General features: G+C 34.4%; 3 protein-coding genes across 3 annotated transcripts; all 3 read right to left on the bottom strand.

Moving 5' to 3' along the window:
* Positions 1-4: 4 nt before the first annotated feature.
* LOC124435319 (putative leucine-rich repeat-containing protein DDB_G0290503) lies at positions 5-1,867 on the bottom strand. The gene has a single exon (XM_046985254.1). The coding sequence runs from the start codon at positions 1,865-1,867 to the stop codon at positions 5-7; it is 1,863 nt and encodes a 620-aa protein (XP_046841210.1).
* LOC124433815 lies at positions 1,739-14,078 on the bottom strand. Its single transcript, XM_046983606.1, has 25 exons — positions 13,948-14,078; positions 13,390-13,446; positions 13,118-13,264; positions 12,616-12,964; positions 12,233-12,284; positions 11,787-11,917; positions 11,430-11,714; positions 11,297-11,359; positions 11,159-11,211; positions 10,610-10,676; positions 10,019-10,104; positions 9,806-9,892; positions 9,594-9,678; positions 9,391-9,481; positions 9,078-9,165; positions 8,883-8,937; positions 8,705-8,803; positions 8,588-8,640; positions 8,362-8,510; positions 7,893-7,952; positions 6,719-6,861; positions 6,170-6,593; positions 5,633-5,866; positions 5,380-5,549; positions 1,739-5,306 (listed from the first exon to the last, which is right to left on the bottom strand). Exons 1-25 carry the CDS (start codon positions 13,968-13,970, stop codon positions 1,869-1,871), a joined length of 6,489 nt encoding a protein of 2,162 aa, XP_046839562.1. The 5' UTR covers positions 13,971-14,078; the 3' UTR covers positions 1,739-1,868.
* An 826-nt stretch (positions 14,079-14,904) lies between these two features.
* On the bottom strand, positions 14,905-17,371 carry LOC124434868 (putative diacyglycerol O-acyltransferase Mb3761c). Its single transcript, XM_046984796.1, is given in 3 exon segments — positions 14,905-15,500; positions 15,502-15,934; positions 16,005-17,371. Coding segments are annotated over 3 exon segments (1,494 nt in total). The 5' UTR covers positions 16,870-17,371; the 3' UTR covers positions 14,905-15,304.
* Positions 17,372-17,628: the final 257 nt, after the last annotated feature.

Below are 17,628 nucleotides of genomic sequence, written 5' to 3' on the forward strand. Positions count from 1 at the left end.
AGTATTAGCTATCGTCATCACTTAACGGTTCATATTGTGGTGTTTGCATTGAAATATCAGTGGAATCCGCAGGTTGAAACATGTTTGGTATAGGATCAGTTGACAGACAGGAACTAAAACCCAGTGGATTTGGTGACGAATTATTACTGTTTGATGCAGAACGAATATTTAAGGAGGAAAACGGAAATACGGAAAGCAAGCCTGTGGTTTGAATAGGTGCTTCTCTGCGTTGTGTTGTCAGTTCAAAATCTTCACTAGATGTTATCGTGAACGTTGTAAACTCTCTAAAAGAAGATGATATTTCACTTCCATTAGCCGGTGGAGATATAGGTATGGTGTCTAAAGGCGGATAAAACAATCCTGATGATGATATTACATGCTCTGACGCGTTGTTAGGAACAGAGATATCGTCAACTGAGCTAACTTTGTTAGGAATCTCAGCAATCTCTCCTTCTTCGAGTTCCTCGTCACTTGATATGGCCTCAACGGTGATATCATATGAAGTACTTGAGATTACACCTAATGTAGATCCAACAGTGTCCTCAGGTATTGACAGACAACCTGTGTTACCCACAATATTGTTAAAAGTATTTTCGTTTCTTCCAAAATAACCAATGTTATCTCCTATTGAACTTGCAGTATCATTTGAATTTGTTTCAACGTATTCAGGAGTACCAAGATTTGAATGAACTTCATCAGTAAAACTAACAGGAGATACAGTAGATGAATCTACCATGTTGTCTTTGTTGTTCTGAGAAAATTCTTTTGAACTTCCTTCGGTTACATATTCAAAGGTATGTGCTTCATTTCTATTTCCATTTTCAATAGAATCCGTATCATCGTTGACAGTTCGGGTTTCGTCGAGTGTCGTCGTTTGTATTTCTGAATCACTGGTTATCTCTTCAAATGGTACATTTTTATTAGATAGTGGTTCTGCAAGAAAACTACCACAAGATACCACTTCATTTTCGTTCTCTGTTCTATTCAATTTATCATTAACAACCTGAGAATTGTTATCATCTTGTACACTCTCACTAAAATTATTCCAAGAATCAGATTCGTCAACATTTTCTGGGTGTTCAGCAGAAGATGTAATATGAGAGGATTTGAAGTGATTTGTAGAAATTTTCTCATCAGAACTGCTAGACGCAACACTATTCGGTATTCTGGAATTTGTGCTTTGATTGCCACCCTCAGCTGTATCACATGTTAAATCGAGAGATGACGTCTCGCTGGTACTTGATGTAATATCCGCGTTCCTGATAGTGTGTGTTTCCCTCGACATCGAACTTGCATCTTCATGTGATTGTGACAGTTGATTAATTGATACTATAGTTGATGTAATATCTCTTGTTAGCTTTTCCTTGATTTCATTTTTAGCCAAATAACTTGTCGATACATCGTCTGTTTGCTCTTCAGTCAACTCATTTGATGTCATGTGATCAACACTAGGAGATTGATTGGACACTGGTGACATGTGATCATCATCATTAGATTCATAGGACACAAATGTCATGTGATCATCATTATGAGACTGGTTGGACACTATTGTCATGTGATCATCACTATGAGATTGACTGGACAATGATGTCATGTGATCATCACTTTGAGACTGATTAATCTCTTCGATAATCTCTATTTTATAATCTGTTACTATTTTGTCTTGGTGATGATTATCCACTTTACCGTCTCTAAATCGTTCCTCATATTTTTCTTTCTCCTGTTTTCCTTCATCTTCACTCGACAATAAGTTTACAGATACGAGATCTTTCTTAGCAATTGTTTTTTCAAATTCATTGACTCCACTACTGTTGCTGCTCGTCACATATTCATTTGTACAGTCATCTCCATCATGAAATGTTTCCATTTTAGTTTTCACTTTTAAAATGACAAAGATCAGTGGATTCATGACATACTTTCGTCATTTCAATAATCTCGTGTTGGATATTCTCATCAAAATTACCAGAATCAGACGAGCTTGTGATATCTTTATTAATAGTTTCCTTAGCAATAGTTGCATTATCAATTTCTTCGACCACAGAAGAACCCAATAAATCGACGCTTTCTTCACTACTGTCTATCATATTTATGCTACCATCAGTAAAATTTTCCGATTTAGTAACACTGTCAAAGGTCTTGATCACAAGTGGACAATTTGTGTTATGTTTATCATTAATGATGTTCTCGGTAATCTGATTATTATGCTCGATGTTATTTAGCTGCGCAGTAGTAACACCATCTTTAGCATCCATCCTTATTCCTTTATTTATAGACGTTTCATTTTTATCTGCAGAAACAACTACCATTTCTTTATCACTATCTTCGTTAGACCAGTTCATCACCTGAGCATAATTAGAGCTGCCCACTTCGTCACTTTGTGTTTCTTCTTCTTCTTCAACAATCTGATGAATCAATTTAATTTTTGAATCATCGTTATCATCTTCAGTCGTCAAATCGTCATCTCCCTCATGACCACTAATCGTTTCATCCTGAACTTCTATCATTGAACTCTCATTAAAACTGCATGCTCTATTCCCCGTAATACCACTTTCCACATTCAACTTTCTACGGTGAGTTGGCGTTTCTTGTAACTTCTTCCCATCCCGGGTGCATTGGTCCACATCGGAAATATCAGATACAGTACTGTCGACTACATCTGATGAAGAATTTAACGATTTATCACTGAGCGCCATTGTAAGAGACGGTTCTGAATTCTCAATGTAAGTACTATCTGTTGGTAAGAATGTTCCATCTTGCTGTGACAATTCATCACTTATATTACCTTCAGATACTGGTGATCTACCAACAGGTAAATTATGAGAAATAGAGTCCTTGAATTCATCTCTTCTTTGGTTGACATAATTTTGCAATGAATTGTCGGTTGCATTAACATTTAACGATACTTCATTGTATAGCTGCTGCGGTTTTGAAGAAATAATATCATTGGTCTTTATTTTTATATTGGTAAACCTTGCGGAGGGAATCTTGTGAACTTCACTTTCGACAGTTACATGATCTAACCCTGACTTACGAACATATGTATAATCTACATTATGCTGGCCAGTCACAGCACTCTCATTTGACTTAAAATGTTCATTAATATTCGTTGAAGTATACAAAGGATTTGCACATCTTTTTATGTCTACAGGGGAAACCAATCCAGAGTTTTGTGATTCAACCTTTTCTGGCAAAACTTTTGTTAAATAATCGTCTGACTTGTTTTCTGACAGTGGACAAGAGTCTTTACTTGTTGTTCGAGCTTCATTTGTAATGGCAGCTATTTTTTTTAAATCTGAACTTTGTGATTGCTCAGAATTATTCCGACAAGGCCCGAAGGTACTTGAGTGAAGACTTTTATCTTCAAGAAATGCTCGTGGATTAAATCTTCCCATGTTCGCAGGAAAGCGATGAACGGGATCAGGAAGAGTTGTTGTCATGTGAAGTTTAGTAGCTTCGTCATGGTAGGGAAAGCAACGAGGATCCTCTTTAACGGTATGGTCCAGTAGCGCTCTTGTTTCTACTCCTGACACTATCGTACGGGGAGGGGATTTCGAATGTCGATGAAAAATTTGAGGAAATGATGAAGAAGTGGATTTGGATGACGACGATGAAGAAAGGTGAGAATGCAAGAAATAAGGGGGTCTCATTCTGTCATGAACATGACTTAATGAAACAATATCTGCTGACTGTTGTCTTTGAATTGGTTGTTGAAGAATACCAGACGTATGACATTCTTTGCTAGGTTGTAGTAAGTCGATGTGATAGGTTTGTTGCAGTGGTGCTTTGTTAGTAAAAACCTGTTGATGACCAGAATGACGTATATCTCCACCTGGAAGATGAGAATAAGAAGAATTAGATGATCTTTTCAAGATTGTCTGTGATGGTACTAGGACACCTGTAGTATCATTTAACAGTAATGGTGGACATATAGTCTTTAATGAAGAAGGTAACAAAGAATGAACTTTTGCATTGTCTTCCGCCCAAGGACGAAATAAAGTCTTTGTAGTATGCGGTTGTTCAAACTCTAAACCAGAAATAGTTTCTTCGTGTTTTCGTCCACCTTCAACATACGGTACCTCTTGAGAATATAATTGATGTCTGCATGGTTCTGTAGTTCTACATCCACAGGTTAAAATACTTTTTTGGATTGTAGATTTTTCTGTAGATGTCGTAAAGGGAGTAAATGTGAAGTTGGGAAATGGGGTATCTCGTACATAACGGGGCGGTTTAGATGAATCTATACTACAGTGGGATATAGATGGCGTTAGAGTTTGAGAGACAGAAGGAATTCTAACAGTGGATATTTGTCGATGTGCAACTCTTTCTTCAGAGACACTTTTTTGCTCAGAAATTTCCATTTCCACACTCGCCATCAACTTATTAGATCTCTGTTGTTCCGTGGTTTCTAAATATTTTGCTGTAGATGTATCCTTAAAAGATGGTGTGCCCGTGATAGAGAGCAAAGGTGGAGGTTGAGGTAAAGCGCGACCTGAAGATATTCCATGAACACGAGAATTTGAATTCGTAGCAGACGAGCTTACATGAAGTACAGTCGTATTGGTTACCACACATGATTGCCTAGTGAAATGGGAATAAGAATTTGTCGTCTCTTTATCTTTCACCAAAGCAGGCGTTGCTTCATATGTTGTAATGTCGTTTTTACATTGAAATAAATCCCGACCACTTGGTGTGTGGTTTATGGGTTTTGCTTTAGCTGCTGCATTCACTAACGCTGTCAGCGGTCCAAATGATGTTATTTGATTTGAATTTGATTCATCTTGCGCCGATAAAGCAACCATTGAACGAACATCAGTTAAAGATGACGAACGTTTTTGAGGAGCAACTTTGGAACTTTCCATGTGTATGTGATCTGGTGTCATTACTCTTGGTTTAGATGTAGATGTTTCAACAGAACGCGATCTTGATGACGATGCACTTGAAGAAATTACATCGTTTCCACTTTCTCTTACTTTTGCCAAATGTTCAATGGGCAACATATATGGTGGAGGTGGCTTAGACAAAATTCTTCGATGTTCCAAGGGTGACAAAATTATCCCCCCAGGGTTAGAACGCGTCACTTCATGTCGCAGTGGAAGTGAAAAAATATTTGGATCCATCCCCGAAAAGAAATGTTCACGAAACACTGGATGAAACATGGGATCAAAATTTGGGCCATGGGGAATGGGTACTGCATACATTTCAGGATGGAGATAATGATGGCGGGGTGGAGCAATGTGGGGCAGAAAAGAATGTACAGGGATACCATGAGGATGAAATGGAGGATGTGGTAGTCGTTGCGATCGCACCTACAGAAAGATAAAATCTCAAGTTTCAAACAAGATGAGAAAAATACCGCGTAAAGTAAAAGTTTGATGTCACCTGTTGTCTACTGGTTGTATCTGGAGGTATACACGGTGAAAAACGACTAAATATTCCAATAGCTTCACTTTGTTCAAACTTTGGCAATTGAGGATCAGGAAAACGAATCTTTGTCGGTTTATCCTTTTCACTGTTTTCATTACGCTCTTCCGACACAATCTGACAATCATCTGTATTAAAATAAACAAAATAAAATCCTTAAAATATATTCATAAAACATGAAAGTCACAAATATTCTCAAACAAAAACAAACCGTCATCATCAATAGTCGTCGTTACATTTCGAGCCAGGTTTAGCAGAAGTTTTGAATGTCCCCCAGATATAGGTGTATCTAATGTGAGGGGTCTATAAGGTATACTAGGATACATTAAAGTAGTAGCAGTAGATGTAAGGACATTGGTAAATGTGCTAGGTGAGTCAAGAGACATATGACGTTCTTCAAATGGTTGTTTTCTGTCTTTCACTTTAACGGCCAAAGATGGATATCCTAAAATAAACAAAGAAAAATATTAAGAAATGAGCAATATTTAAAATGCAAAAGACTAAAGAAGCGATTTAAAGATCTTTGCCCTCGATTTATCATTAGAAATCATCATCTTAGAATGAATATTATTGCCCATTAAAGAATGCGTAAAAAGGCAATAAAACATAAAATATATTCAAACAAAATCAACTTTGGTAAACATATCGTCTTTAGACATCTTCAGAGTAAATGAAGACCATGCAGGAAATTGGGAATACATATATGTAAAAATGGTATAGATTTATTATAGAAACACAGAAAAGGTACCTGTTTCAGTGATCATTGATGTCGATTGTTGAACTGTGGAAATTTTGCTAATATTATTAGATCCAATACAATCCACGGCTTTTTCTTTACATTCAGGATTTTCCAAAACATCTACTACGATGATACCTGCATCATCCGAGTCTGCAGTACTCAATGTTGAAGTGCCATGAGCTTCATGTAATTTTATCGTATCTTGTAGCGAAGACTTGACATCAAATGGTTTGTTGTTATTGCTGCTACGCTGACTGCGAAGAGTTCTTTCCGAAGGATTGAAATCCATGCGACGCTCAGTGGTATCAGATGGACCTTCTCTCAAATTTTGCTTGATCCGTGCGACATTAGAACTGTCTACGGTAATTTCGCAATCGTCATCAGACGGTTCTGATGCAGACATGGTTTCTTCTGATTCTTGTCGCTGAACGATCTAAATAATTTATGATTTCAATACATACAAACATACACGAACGGGGCAAGAATACACGAACATAGATACTTCAATGATTTTCACACTAAAATCAAATATAGGTGTAAACGTTGTTTTGTACGTACCTTAGCTGCATTATGTTCAGCAATAATGTTTTCTAAGTCTAGCTTTCTTTTATAGTTGAAATAAAAATTTTTACACTGAGCTTCTGTCTTTGTTTTTACCATCTGTGATATTGCCAACCAGTTGCGACCATGAAGACGAAGACCTGTGGTTAAACATGTATTCCTGTCATGCAAGCACTTCCCTCCACATCAACAGAAAGCTATGTACTAAGTATTCTTCCCTCCACATCAAAAGAAAGCTATGGACTAAGTATTCTTCCTTCCACATCAACAGAAAGCTATGTACTAAGTATTCTTCCCTCCACATCAACAGAAAGCTATGTACTAAGTATTCTTCCCTCCACATCAAAAGAAAGCTATGGACTAAGTATTCTTCCTTCCACATCAACAGAAAGCTATGTACTAAGTATTCTTCCCTCCACATCAACAGAAAGCTATGTACTAAGTATTCTTCCCTCCACATCAAAAGAAAGCTATGGACTAAGTATTCTTCCCTCCACATCAACAGAAAGCTATGTACTAAGTATTCTTCCCTCCACATCAACAGAAAGCTATGTACTAAGTATTCTTCCCTCCACATCAACAGAAAGCTATGGACTAAGTATTCTTCCCTCCACATCAAAAGGAAGCTATGTACTAAGTATTCTTCCCTCCACATCAAAAGAAAGCTATGTACTAAGTATTCTTCCCTCCACATCAAAAGAAAGCTATGTACTAAGTATTCTTCCCTCCACATCAAAAGAAAGCTATGTACTAAGTATTCTTCCCTCCACATCAAAAGAAAGCTATGTACTGAGTATTGTTTCCTCCCCATCAACAGAAAGCTATGTACTAAGTATTCTTTCCTCCACATCAACAGAAAGCTATGTACTAAGTATTCTTCTCTTCAGAAAGCTATGTACTAAGTATTCTTCCCTCCACATCAACAGAAAGCTATGTACTAAGTATTCTTCCTTCCACATCAACAGAAAGCTATGTACTAAGTATTCTTCCCTCCACATCAACAGAAAGCTATGTACTAAGTATTCTTCCCTTCACATCAAAAGAAAGCTATGTACTAAGTATTCTTCCTTCCACATCAACAGAAAGCTATGTACTAAGTATTCTTCCTTCCACATCAACAGAAAGCTATGTACTAAGTATTTTTCTCACATCACCAGCAAGTTACACTTACCATCAATAGCAATTTCACGTTCGTTCTTGGACCAACGCGGGGTTTCGGAGCCTCCACATTCTTTATTTATAAACATAAACATTTACCATGTGACATAGGACGATGATTATAAGACATTACTAAACAGCGTGTATCAAAAAAGTGTATTACACTATTAAAATATTGTGCATTTTATATTGTGCCGTACGCTTGTATTTTTACAAAGCAAAACAGAAGAGATCTTTAGTTTCCAATTATTTACAAGTACCCATATAGCATTAGCGCATGATAAAACATTGTTTGAAATAGCAGTGAAACCACATTATTCACTCAACTAGATTATTTCTGATTGTTGTGAAATTAAAAGCATATTATTGAAAACGAAAGAGCTACTCTTTTTGCAATATAAAAATATAAGTACAAAGCACAACATCAAATGCACGGTAGGATAATAAAGTTGTTTATACATACTGTAGATAAGTAGAACTACCTCCTGTTTGGATTGCAATGTTAACACGAGGAACATCTATGGTACTAGAAGACACAGGTATTCGAGAAGATCCATCTTCTGTTCCGTCCGAATCAACTTCAAAACCTTCGTTTTCTTCAATTTCGGGGTCTGATGTGTCTCCTTCGGGGCTGATCAAGAGTTTACACATAAATATATTTGTATATAAATACAACAATATTTCTTTCAGGAGGTAATGATGTTCTACCGTGGTTTTAAGATCTTTGATTTAGCTGTTTCATCTTTGACAGCAGCCGAGCTCTACAAACAAATAATTAAATCAAATTTAGTTTGATGAACTTGAAGATAAATGTGAAAATTTCACCTGAAGTCGCTTTCTTTTCATCGGTTGTTTCTTCACAAGTTTTTTAAAATTTCCCTTCCTCTTCGTCCGATAATAATGCAATATACAATCTTTCACGTTCTTTTATAAAAAAACATGACATCAAAAATGTGACCTAACGAGCATTATATGGTATAGTTTTATCTATATTAACGAATACCTTATTAGGAAGAAACGATGATATGAACTCAAAATCTTTAGGAGCTTCAACATATCTGGCGAAAGAAAAAAATTCCTATTTCTCAAGTGCGTTAAATCTTACCAAAGGAGAGTTACGAGAAAATTTTTCAAGAAAATAGTAGCTAACAAATTGGATCATAAAGTTTACGATAAAATTCTTTGAAAACTTTCTTACTTTTCCTTGAATATTTCTGTTTCTTTTTCAGTCCATATGTTCAACATTTTACGTTGTTCAACGTAAGTTTTCATATCACGAATGAGACCTGTTGAATGAATGAACATTACCAAAATAAGATGATTGAACTACTTCAGTAACATTTTAACAAAACTCAAAGTAAAGTCTAGAACAAAACTAGGGATCCAACAATAGTGCAAAATTTCACAACAATAAAACTTTGACTTTAGTCGGATGTATAGTTTCCATGCTAATATTTTTACCCATAACAATACTGCATAGTCGCGCAATAAATTATCATAAATTTACATACCATTTCTGTTAATGTATTTAATTTTTCTTTGGTGTTCGTCTAACAATGGTGGAGGTTGTACAGCCAATTGTCTCATATGTTTCTCATGTTTCTAAAATCATCGTAATATTGACGAAAGTAAGCATTGCTACAACGAAAGCCACTATATCACCACAAACAATATGTAGTATTATCATCAAAAATGAAAAACTATTGAATACAACCTCTTTTTCTTCCAAATTTCGCAAAATCTCCTCATATTCTGCATCACTACGTGCAGACATGCCCCAATTAGCTCGAGATCCAATTCTTTATGTCAAATTATGGATCATAAAGTACAAGTAATGACATTAATGGATAATATAGTGAAAGTAATGTCATCCATTTATTATATTTTGAAAAAATGTTGTTCATGCCTGGTATAAGAGAAGCTCACCTTGAAAATCTTTCTGTCTGTTCACGATGTCTCTTTATTTCAGGGAAAATTTTCTCGTAAAACTCCCTAACGCGGGCTTCTTTATTTCTACAATGTACATAATTGTCAAAGTTTGCTCTTATTTTGCCCAATGAAAATGAGATAATTATCTAAATAAATTTCATTGTCATCTTTCAAAATTTTTAATATTACTACAAACAATGAAGAACTTACTTTCGTTTTTGGTTGTTTTCCATCTTTTCCACTTTTTCAAGCCATTTTTTTTGAAGAAGTCTGTACTGCTGTAGAAGTGCTCTTTGCTATGGTGCAATAAAACCACTTTGAATGAAATGACAACAGTCAATGACAACGTAACACACAAGAAAAAACACAACAAGATGATTTGAGCTATACGTCATAGGAAACTTCGTCTTTCCTTTGACAGAACAGCTTTGAAAAAGTATTTAAGCATATACAAGAACCTACATTATAATGGATGAAAGATTGATTATATGGACAAAAATCAGAGTATTGAGTATGGAATTACGCTATAGACAGTCACTAAAAGCTACTAAAAAGAAAGTGGACAGGTTGCTACCGTACACTATGCTGTTTTTATGCCATTTTCATATGATTTTTAATGACTAGTGTTTTCTCTTTCATTCATTTATGAATTAAGAAAATGTAGAAACGTTTTGAAAACGGTATATCGCAAATCAAAAACAACGCCTTAAAAACAAGCAAAGCTTGGCAGCCTGGCAATAATGCTTTGAAGATAAATATATAACGATGAAAATACTTCATCTAAATAACAATGAAAAATACCTTAATCTGTCGATCCTTACGTTTCCTTTGAAAATATTTAACAAGTTTTAATTGGATAGATCTTGCTCTGAAAGACAACAGTTTAACCATACAGTTTGGCATAAACCATAAAGATGACATCAGACAATAAAATACAACAGTTTAACCATACAGTTTTGCATAAACCATAAAGATGACATCAGACAATAAAATACAACAGTTTAACCATACAGTTTTGCATAGACCATAAAGATGACATCAGACAATAAAGACAACAGTTTAACCATACAGTTTTGCATAAACCATAAAGATGACATCAGACAATAAAGACAACAGTTTAACCATACAGTTTTGCATAAACCATAAAGATGACATCAGACAATAAAGACAACAGTTTAACCATACAGTTTTGCATAGACCATAAAGATGACATCAGACAATAAAATACAACAGTTTAACCATACAGTTTTGCATAAACCATAAAGATGACATCAGACAATAAAATACAACAGTTTAACCATACAGTTTTGCATAAACCATAAAGATGACATCAGACAATAAAATACAAACTTTTTTCGATTCTCCTCGTAAAAAGGTAAATCTGAAGGCTGATTATACAGTGGCTAAAAACAAATCATGAAACTATATTAATTAAATATGGAATTGAAAAAGAGATAGCAAGTGAAATATTAAATCAGTTCCATGTACCAGAGCATTAGGAAAGGGAATTCCAATTTTAGCAAACTGTTCATGAGCTATCGCTGCTTTTTTCTACATAACAATGAAAAAGAATATTTTGAAATAAAAGAAAGAGAAATTGAGCAGAAATATAATTTTGTACCTTGTTTTCTTGATAGATCCTCTCAATCAATGAAATTTCCTTAGCATCCAATCCTGCTTGAACTTCCACTTCATTTTTTCTAGAATTTTCATTTTCTGTTACTTTAATTTTCTTTTCAGGACCATCTTCCACTTCTTTTAACAAAGATTCCTGGGATATATTATCTAGCAATGGCTCCTGGGATATATTATCTAGCAATGGCTCCTGGGATATGTCATCTAGCAATGGCTCTTGGGATACGTCATCTAGCAATGGCTCCTGGGATATATCATCCTTTAATAATTTCTACCAAAATCAACAAATCATAGTATTAAAATTCCATAATGAGAAATAATAACATATGACATTCAGTATAACCTGTTTATCTTTCAAGTCAGTAATTTTCTGTGTAACTTCTGATATATCTTTATCAACTTTTTCCATTTGTTTCAGAAGTTCATTTGATCTTTTTTCATTGTCTTCTTGCAATGGCTTTTCTCGCTCATTTTCTAACAAAATATAAATAATATATCATAAAAACAATTAAAGATAAGAAAAAGCAAAATAGAAAAGACTTTTCATGCAAAATGTGAAATACACAAGGTACACTTGGCCATATTGTTTATTGTTTGTTTCCACCCAATGTCCCTTGTTGCTAAAATAATAGGTATGGGGATTTTTGAGGATCAATGTGGACCTTTATCAGAGGTCATTGAGATAGCAAGGTAAAAATCAACCAAATGGAGTTGCCAAGGGATTTTTGAAGTACAAAAAAGTTATTAAAGAAGTAAATATTTGACTAAAAAAATCATTAGGATAACTACCTGAATTACTTGGTGAAATGGCTTCAATTTGAGGTTTGTAAACATTTTCAGACTAAAGATAGAAATTAGTATAGTCAATAACATTGCTTAATGTGTATTGTATACAGATCATTGAGTGTGAATTATTTTACAATGATTACAGCTTTATTTAAGAGTAAAATACAATGGCCTATGTACATCTACGAATATGTATCAACGTTCCTCGGTTCAAACCATTTACTTCACAGCAATAAAAGAGATGTTGACATGCTCATTATACGCACCAGTTACTACATACTTAGACATATCTTTTGAACAATGAACAAGGTGAAATATGAATGACATCATTTTTTAGTGGTGTAGTCAGTTGCACAAATCACAGAAGTTGTTTTAAAATTGTGTACCTTAATTATTTTTGCACCATTTTTGGAGATCAAATCGACAGAGTTAGCTTGCAACACATCAGTTTGACTAGATCCACTCATGTTAAAATTGACAGTCATTTTATGTTCTGCACTTTGATAGTTTTTGAATATGGGTTGTTGATGTTGATGTTTCTCATAGGACTGAGACTGAGGGACGGAGGAGTTGGATGATAAATTTGTAACTGATTTACTTTGAGTATGACCTGATACAGAAACATTTACTGAATGAGATGAAACTTTTGTTGAAGATTTTTCACATGATGTTGTCGTATGACATGTTTCAATTGGGAGATTTGATCTTGAAAGTTTTGTATCTCGTCGATGATCCCTAAAAGCAGGCCATTAAAATGTTCATTATTAATTTCTTTGCTGTTTTATGACTTTTAACTACAACCTAACAATCTAGAATGGTTGCTTTAAGTTTTTCTTGAGCACATTAATATATGTTTAATATATTGATATAAGAGATGGAATAAATCACCTTGGTAAAATGGCATCTCTCCTTATAGCACTGAAATCATTAAAGTTTCCTAAACCGACATCTTGATGACAATCTTCATAACTAAATATTGTAAAGTCACTTCCGCTAGAATGTCTTTGACGTTTGTTGGGAGGGCCAATGTCATGTCTATATCATAGACAAAAGATGATTACATAATTTAGACATCTGTATTTTCATAATAGCATTCGTTACTTTTTCACATTTTCATTTCTGAGTAAGATACTGTTGCATAATGAAAGTTATAACAATACCTTACATCCTGAGAACAATACTTAGATCTTGGCGTGTAGTATGGATTTTGGTGATACCTATATGAAGAATAATCACACTTCTTTTAGTTCATGTTGACATGCTCCAAAAGTATTTACACAAATGTGTTAGAAAATGTCTTGCAAAATAAAATGTTAACAAAAAATATTTTTAAGGTCAAATTTTTGAAATACTCGTCGTATTTCCTGTATGAATAATAATCATTGCCCATCATAACATTTCAATAACACAAGAGACAATTTAATAATATTTAAAACGGACTGTCGTTAAAGCAATAATTGGCATGTGAAAGAAATTGGTGAAGTAACATAAAATATTGAGAATAATGAAAGACAGGTTGAAAATACGTTGAATTTTGAATCTATAAGCTCTTAAATATACGTTGCATCATTTACGAGGTTGTGGGGGCGACATTTGTCCGGAGAATTATGACATCTATAATCTGTTTCTGTATAGTTAAGAATTCAAAACAAAGAAATTTTTATAATCAATACATTTTAAAAATATTAACGAAGTTGAAGGAAGAAATGACACACTACCTGTAAGGATGGCCTTTTGACATTCTTCTGTCTTATCAATATAGCATATTTAGGAGAACAATAGCTAAAATAATGTTCAAAATTTCCACTCATATTTTGATTGATGTTTTGCGGCCATTACAGGAGACTCTTAGTCGTCAGCCCACTCGCAGGCTACAAATTACCCGAAAAATGGGCACAATGGTGATGGACAGTGGTGGATAGTAATGGACAATCAGTAAATCACTGTGAATAATAAAAATATAAGATGTTTACTGCGTTTGCACGCGAGCATATGTAAACCGAGGAGACCTTATGGAGAACTCTATAGAACAGGGGTCTCCAAACTACGGCCCGCGGGCCAGATGCGGCCCGTTGGGCCTCTCAATCCGGCCCGCAAAGGCACTTAAGAAAAAATATTATTATTAAACAAAATAAATTTTGTGCAGAAAGTTCACGTTATGTCGCAAGCCAACTAGAAAGAGTGGCTTACGTCAATTTTTCTCCCAGCTTCCTACTTCCGTTTCAAGCACATTGTGAAATTTAAAAAGCTGAAGGATAACGTGGAAATTTTTTATATTCTTCGGCCCTCAACATGCTGGATGAAAGTTCATGTGGCCCTCTGGCTGTAAAGTTTTGGAGACCCCTGCTATAGAAGATCAGTGCAAGCCTGAGACCGAAGGTCGAAGGTTATGGTTGCACATGCTCGAGTATAAAGTACTTTTCCAGTAATTTATTAAAAGTTTGAAACGAATGAAACTTGAGTTACTTGACTTATGATGAAAATAACTAGAGGCTAATTTTTTTTTATTTTTGAAATTTCTAAAAAAATGTTTACAAAATGTTTAACTTGTATAAGTAAAGAAGGCCAGTTGGTTACCTGTAAAAAGCCTATTTCCTGCTTCATCAAGAAGATCTGAATTATCAAAATGTCCCAATAGTTTTGCCTGCCCCTAATATATTACAAATGTTACAACATTTTTGAGTTGATCAATTTATTGAAAAAATGGCATTGGAGAAAATTGTGTAATCTATGAAATATTGACTATGTATCAAATGTGTTTTTCTATTTTAAATGTTTGCTATGGTATAAGTATGTTGTCACTAGCAAATTTTTTTTTTTTTTAAATCAGGTTTGCCCATCAAATAACATTTAGAGCATATTGTTCTTTCAAAAAAAATAGATTAAATACGAAGCATTTATATATGGTTAACATTCTCATATAGTCAATACAATAACTTTAAAATGTCCAATACAATCCTTTTCCAATGTTTAGTAACATGATAAGATTTCTAAAATATATACTAGAGTCAAGGCATTCTTTTCAACACATAATTTTCTTAAATAATTGGCAAGTATCTCATCACATTTCAACAGTTATTCATCTTTTTTGCAGTAATTATCAAACAACTCATCAACTTCCATTTGAAAATAATCAGCAAGTTTGTCAGGATTTTGGATGATGCTAGAATTTACCTTCACATTTAAGCGAATGGTGTCAGCATAGCTAAAAATCCCAACAGTCAAAGGACTACCACCAACTAGTGGTGGCCATACCATTATTGACTGAACCGCTTCCACCAATCACCATCTTGTTAAGAGGACCAGGAACATTAGACATTATGAGGCATGTGTGACGATTAATTGAGTTGATAATTATTTTACCAATGAATTCTGGTACATTTGCTATTACCTGATTGAATATGAAACCAAAGACAAGAAAATCAGAACTTCTTTTTATCACATCCATGTTCTTTTTTGATTGTTTAACTCTTTCTAAAACTGTCTTTTCCTTAACTGGAAGATCAAGTAATACACCAGTTGCATTGTTTTCCAAAGGAATATGCTCTTTAAGTAATAAAGATGGTGATCTAGTATTAAGACTCACAGCTATCTGAACATTATTCATACACTTTCCATTGATTGACATGATGTATTGACGCAATGCTCCAGCAAAACAACCAGTTACTACATCATTTATAGTAACAACATCATGAATTTTTTCACCTACAAATAAATAGCAAACATATTGATCAACATATAAATTCTAAACAAATCCAAAAACATTCAACTTTACCAATCTTGTTCTTGACTTCTTTAATCTTTGGCAGGCTGATGGCATTTGTCCAGGCAACTTTTGTTTCACCAACAAAACTTTTTGCTTGAGGAAAGGGATTTTCAGATGAAGAAAATGCCAAAAACAACAAAGAAAGGGGGCCATTAAACAGTGCATGAAGAATCCTTTTATAGGCATTACTTTCATACTTCTTAATAGCTTTCTCAGAGGGTTTTAAAAGCAATGGCTTGCCATCCATAACTTTACTGAATAAATGCACAACAGATATACCGTCACCAATGATATGGTGTACACGATTAAATAATGCAAAGCAATCCTTGTTTTTCATTGGTATGACCAAAATCTGCCATGGAGACATGTCTTGGGGAATTGGTGTACTTAATATTTTACCATACATCGTTTTTAGCTCTGCTTCATTCGAAGGTAGAGGACCGTCATACAATATTAAGTGTTGTGAGATATCAAACTTTTCTTCATCTGTCCACACATAACGACCATATTTCAATACAAGTGTTTGTTGCAGTCGCTTGTAACTAGGATGGCCATTGTTCGTCACTACTCGGTCATAAAACAGCTTGCGGAGGTTTTTAAGATTTGGTTCACCATTCATAATGAAGACACTTACGTTTACGTTGGTGTGAAAGTCTGATTCATGAATATAAGGTATATCTTCGCTTGAAATAAGTCGACCAATACCCTTGTACACAATCCAGGCAGCTATCGACCATTTAAAGATATTAAAGACAAATAGAAAAGGCACAATAATTGAAGACACCAAGAGCCAAAGAGTTACTGCTATTATACAAAATAAAATATGAACAGCAACCGGAATGGAATTCTCGTTATATATACGATAGAAATTCATAGCGAAGCTCTGTCTGCCAAACGTCGTCCGATTCAACCGAAAAAACAATGAGGAAATTTAAAACTTCACATGAATGAAATTAAATTTGGTGGTATCTATTACAACCAATCTTTCACAATTTCAAAATTTTAACTTTCAACACACGAAGACGAGATTACGACATCAAATTAATCTCAACGATCTTTAGTCATTTGTCACGTGGGCGCGTGATCGTAATCATCTTTCATTGTAATATAATAATCTTTCATAAGTGTATAAATTGTATCACAGTTTCATATTACTCTTATATATATTCATCACATACATAATATTCCTTATAATACTGAGGAAGGCATCGTGAGATGTTGAAACATGTTTATTTAAAAAAAACTTGTCGTTTTTATTAAATGCGCAATCATCTTTCAGTCATAAAATTATCTTTGCATAAAGTATGTAAAACAATACTAACATACCAACATAGATGGCACCACCCTAAATTTGACAATACTTAATTGTTTTTCACTTTTCCAAAACTGTTGCTTATCTTAATGCAAACAACCTGCGCACAACTCCTAATTTTACATTTTAATAAAATTCCTTTGTATCTGACCATGCGCATAGCGGCTTATATGAACAATGAGGTATTTTTATTGCGTCACTTATGTGCATGGTGCAATACTATTGAAAGAGACTTATGTATGGAGGGTGATCTCCGCCAAAATTAAGAGCTACATTTTCCAATTACTAATGCGCATTTTGTCCTTTGCAATGTGCATTTTG

The sequence above is a fragment of the Xenia sp. Carnegie-2017 genome, unplaced genomic scaffold (genome assembly GCF_021976095.1).
Source record: "Xenia sp. Carnegie-2017 unplaced genomic scaffold, XeniaSp_v1 HiC_scaffold_14, whole genome shotgun sequence".
NCBI lineage: Eukaryota > Metazoa > Cnidaria > Anthozoa > Malacalcyonacea > Xeniidae > Xenia > Xenia sp. Carnegie-2017.